Source organism: Charadrius vociferus, unplaced genomic scaffold (assembly GCF_000708025.1).
Source record: "Charadrius vociferus isolate BGI_N301 unplaced genomic scaffold, ASM70802v2 scaffold90, whole genome shotgun sequence".
Lineage (NCBI taxonomy): Eukaryota > Metazoa > Chordata > Aves > Charadriiformes > Charadriidae > Charadrius > Charadrius vociferus.
The window spans coordinates 7,487,852-7,492,148 of record NW_009647222.1 but is presented as its reverse complement, the minus strand read 5'-3'; the positions used below and the strand labels follow the sequence as shown (position 1 = coordinate 7,492,148).

The 4,297-nt window shown below is 38.7% G+C and overlaps 1 protein-coding gene across 1 annotated transcript in view; it reads right to left on the bottom strand.

Moving 5' to 3' along the window:
• Positions 1 to 2,064: 2,064 nt before the first annotated feature.
• Positions 2,065 to 4,297, bottom strand: part of GYS2 (glycogen synthase 2 (liver)) — a 45,795-nt gene continuing 43,562 nt past the window's right edge. The window contains exons 15-16 of the mRNA XM_009879674.1: positions 3,346 to 3,426; positions 2,065 to 2,286 (exon numbers count right to left, since the gene is read on the bottom strand). Coding sequence (XP_009877976.1) covers positions 2,065 to 2,286; positions 3,346 to 3,426 — 303 coding nt within the window. The remainder of the gene's footprint in view (positions 2,287 to 3,345; positions 3,427 to 4,297) is intronic.

Genomic DNA, 4,297 nt, shown 5'->3' with positions numbered 1-4,297 from the left:
CTGCTCTTCCCAGGGAACTCAAACACCGTAAACGCATCTAAGAGAAGCTGCGGCCTCGATCGTACATGTTGCTTATTTTTCTACTCTGGGACTTCTCCAGAAAGAACAAGTGTAGTTGTCTTAATGCAACCCTAGCAAAACCTTTCCACCTTCCATATTGTTTCTGCTGTGCCTCCATCATTTAGCAATATTCACAGTATGCATGTAGTGATCACAACTCTCAGCACTGCAGTGAAGCTGGGTCTGGAACGACGTTCACCAGCTTGTGGTGACTAGGACATTTTTAGGCAACAAAGGAAGTGCTGGATCACTCTCAGATGATGCTAATGCAATTTTGGTGTCAGAGAATTTGGGGTGAAATGCTTTGCTTCAGTGCAACAGAAATACAAGCGTTAATGTCAGATTTCTTGAACTATTTTTTTTGAGAGAATATTAACTAATCACCACATATGAAAAATAACTACTCATTGTTTTACTCACTTTTCAAATGGCTAAAAAGTAGTGACTCCTTTTAAATCCAATTAAGTTTTTGCCATAAGAGCCTGAACCTGTCTTCTGAGAGTAGTTATTCTTTCAGGTATCGAAATCAGCTTAAGAATGAAAGTCCAATTTTAAAACTGATTTTAGGTGGCCAAAAATACAAATAGGCACCGAATAACTTTTATTCTATATGGCCTACAGTAAGAACCACATCATCAAATGTTGGTTAAGTGTTTGAAAGGTAGGTGTCTCATCAAAGTTGTACATCTAGCCTCCCCCTGGGATTGGCAGTGAAGGTAAATACTTCCAAAGGTTACATTGTCCTACCTGCTGAAGAACAGGCTGAATCAATTCCTGGAAATGTCGTTTCTTGAACAACATGGGAAATTCTTGATGCACCAACTTCTGAAATAAAAGATGAATCTCCTTCCTAATGTCTTCATGTCAAGATCTACTTCTGAAGAGCACGTTAAGGCCCTCTCTGCATCTCTAGGAACTGAAATACTTTTGAAAGCTTTCTGTAAGGCAAACAAAATGTCTAGTTCTTGTTGTGATCCTCAATTATTCCCCAAGTGCTTTTAAGTTTCAGGTGGGGCAGATGTGTTCCTGGAATTCTTTTTGCATTATTTGTTACAATTAGGTCTTTTCTAGAAGGACTTAAATAGACCATGGATTAATGGGGCAATTGGAAGAACTAGAGATACTCATCTTTGAATGTTGTCACATTGCTCTATGGCATGTAGGTTTGTCTGCAAGAGAAGGTGTTACTTAAGGAAATGTCATTCTTTGTAACTAAGTCACATTAATTTCCTCCCAAATTAGTTTGTTAACAAACTTAGAACCTAAGACAAGATGAAAACAATAAAAGAGACATCCCAGAGGAATCAGAAAATAAACGGTCTGCTGTTTATTGTGGGTCTAAATGACTTCAGAAAGGTGACTTCATTTGTCTCAAACTCAAACACTCACTGCATAAGACTTTATATTGTTCCACAGGCAGTATGTTTTACCACTGGATCAAGACACTTCTGTGTGCTGTAAAAAAATGTTTTAAATGATGTAAGCTTACAATAAACAGCATAAGGAAAAAGAAAGACCATTTTCTTTTCAGTGTATCTTTTTTAACTTTGCCAAGGTTTCCCCAGTGTAATACTTTTTTCTCTAAATTTTTTGAGCTCTGTCTTAAAGTTCATGTTAGTTTAGGAGGGGAAAAGATGGAACATAAATGAAGCAGGAATACATTTGGGACACCCATAATGGAGCTATCAGCATAGCCTATGATTAATATAGATGATTATGTAGACAAAGCTATGATCTGCAGTTTGTATAAGCTCCTGAGGGTATTGTCACATTCTCTAAGTTTATTAAGCTTGAGAAATCTCTTCTACCTCAAAGGGGCACAGAAGAATTGTCATTTAAACTACTTGCAAGGTGAAATAATGCCAGGCTTTCCAACAGTGTAGCTCAAGTAACATTTAAGATTCCTCTAATTATATCACACTGTCCTTAATACAAAGCTTGCCAAGCCTACAGAAGAAACTGTTGAATGGATGGAGAGACCCTGCCAGGGTGAGAGCAACGAATTCAGTTCCTGTATTCTCCATGCTGCTTCTTTTTTCCTTGCGGCAATACTCCAAGGGAAAAGGGAGACTTGATGTTTTGCCTATCCCTTTCAGCCTCCTCATCTTCATCATATCTTTCATCCTCATCTTCGTCTTCACCTTCGCTATGGTGAGGGCTGGAATGCTGAGAGACGGAAGGTGATGGTGGCACTGATGAAGGCCTGGGGTACCTGAAACCTTCCGTCTGGCAGAGAGAAGCAAGTTGTATATATTATCACAGTGTTCCTCAATTGGTTATGTACAGCAATTTAAAGCTATCAACACTTCAAAGGAAAGCAATGGTAGGATGTAAGCTAGACTTGCTCTGCACTCTAAAATTTAACTCCCTTGAACCCAGATCGCCTCAGCCCTTCTCTGCCACTAAGTACATACTTGTATGGCAGTGAACTTTAGCCTGTGCTATAAACAATATGCTGCACTTCTAGTACTGCTTTTTGCACAATATGACTATCTTTATTGAGCCTTAAAACCATCAACATAGCATTAAATCCTTTTGTACTCTAGTCAGAATATGCTCATTGAAATTCAGAATTCAATCTGAAGTTTTAAAACAGTTTTCTAGTTATAATGTCAATATCTGCAAAATCAGAACCAAGCAAGGGGTTTTGGCCCAAGCCTCCCTTCTCCTTCTTATTTAAAAAAATGAGTTGCTCTCTGGAGGTTTGGTTTCAAATAACATGGTTCTTACATTGGATCTGAGCAGCCTCCCTTCTCAAATTAGTGTTAATATGCACTATGCAAGAACTGTTTGAAGGTGTGCCTTTAAACTGAGCCCCTGCAGTTCCAGCAACAGCCTCCTCCTCACATACCATGTTTAGATGAAGGCAATGCTTTGCCTTGCTTTCCCTAGAACGTAATTTCTCAGCTCCCCTTCTATTTGGTTTGTGCAGAACATCTCCATGGCATTTATAAGAAGCAAAAATAGAAGTTGCCACTCTTCTAATAGGAATTTCAAGGGCCAGTTCCTCAGCTCGTCTAAAGTGGCATAGCCCCATCCAGGTCACTATAAGTTACCTGAAGAACTGTTCCTGTATTGCACCTGATACCCCTAGTGTTCGCATCTGGTACTATTACAACTCCTGATTGGAGCTTGGGTCTATAACTTGAGCTTTTAACTCTGAGTTCCTACTTCTCGTCAGCTTAAATAAAACTTGCTAACTCCCTTCTCTCTCTTTCTTTCCCTGTCTCTACTGATTAAAGTATTTAAAATGCAGATGAACTCATCTCCAAAAGCAGACTTTACCTTTGGTGGAGCACTTGGTTCCATCTCAAATTTATCTGGGAATGTTCTGCTAAGAGCCAAGTGTCTGGCATGGATGTAATACTGCAACATAAAAGAGAAGGCTTTACAAGTTGAGAAGGCTTTACAAGTCAAGAAGTTTTGGGTAGAATTAAGCAAGAAAAAAAAGAACATAAAATGAGTATCTTCTAAAAGACAATGCTGAAGAAAGGCTAAACATATTTTCAGCTAAGGACAATCCAATCGATATCACTGATTGTAATGAACACAATACCGTGAAGTAGTGAGCCATTCATGTTAGATTCACACTGAAGTAGACTCTGGAACAGAAGCTGAATAAGGTTTCTGTAAGACTTAAGATGTATCAAGACAGAACCCATCACTTGTCTCAGTCAGTGTAGTTCTTACTGAGTAACAGAAATTCTTTGTCTCTCAAGATAGAAATGGCTCTTTTTTAACCAGGAAAATTTACATCTTTAAGTGTGCATGTGTATACACATAAGCTTTGGACTCATCCTTGCATAGGAAGCATGTGTAATGGTTACAGAGAATTAACATTTATGAGTTTACTGAGAGCTGGTATTTAAGAATTTGGCAAAAATATTTATGGATCCACTATATTCATGAGTCTCCATCACATCACAGAAAAAAATAGCTTGTTGTGTCGGGGTCTTATGCTGTGTTGGGAACCATATAAACAGAAAGGTTCTCACACAGACATCAGGGTCCAAAATAGTTACAAAACTGATGTATGTGCATCCCCTTCTTTGCTCCTGTGGACTTGAGAATACTGCTTTGCTACTGTCTTCTTAGTAGGTGGTACTGCAACGTTTTCTGCGTCAAATTAAATACATTATTTTTCCTTTAAGGCCCAGACGTACTTTAGGAGTGTTGAGGAACCACAAGGCCCAGAAACATTTTAGGAAGAACAGGCAGGTTTTTTGAAAGAGCCTAG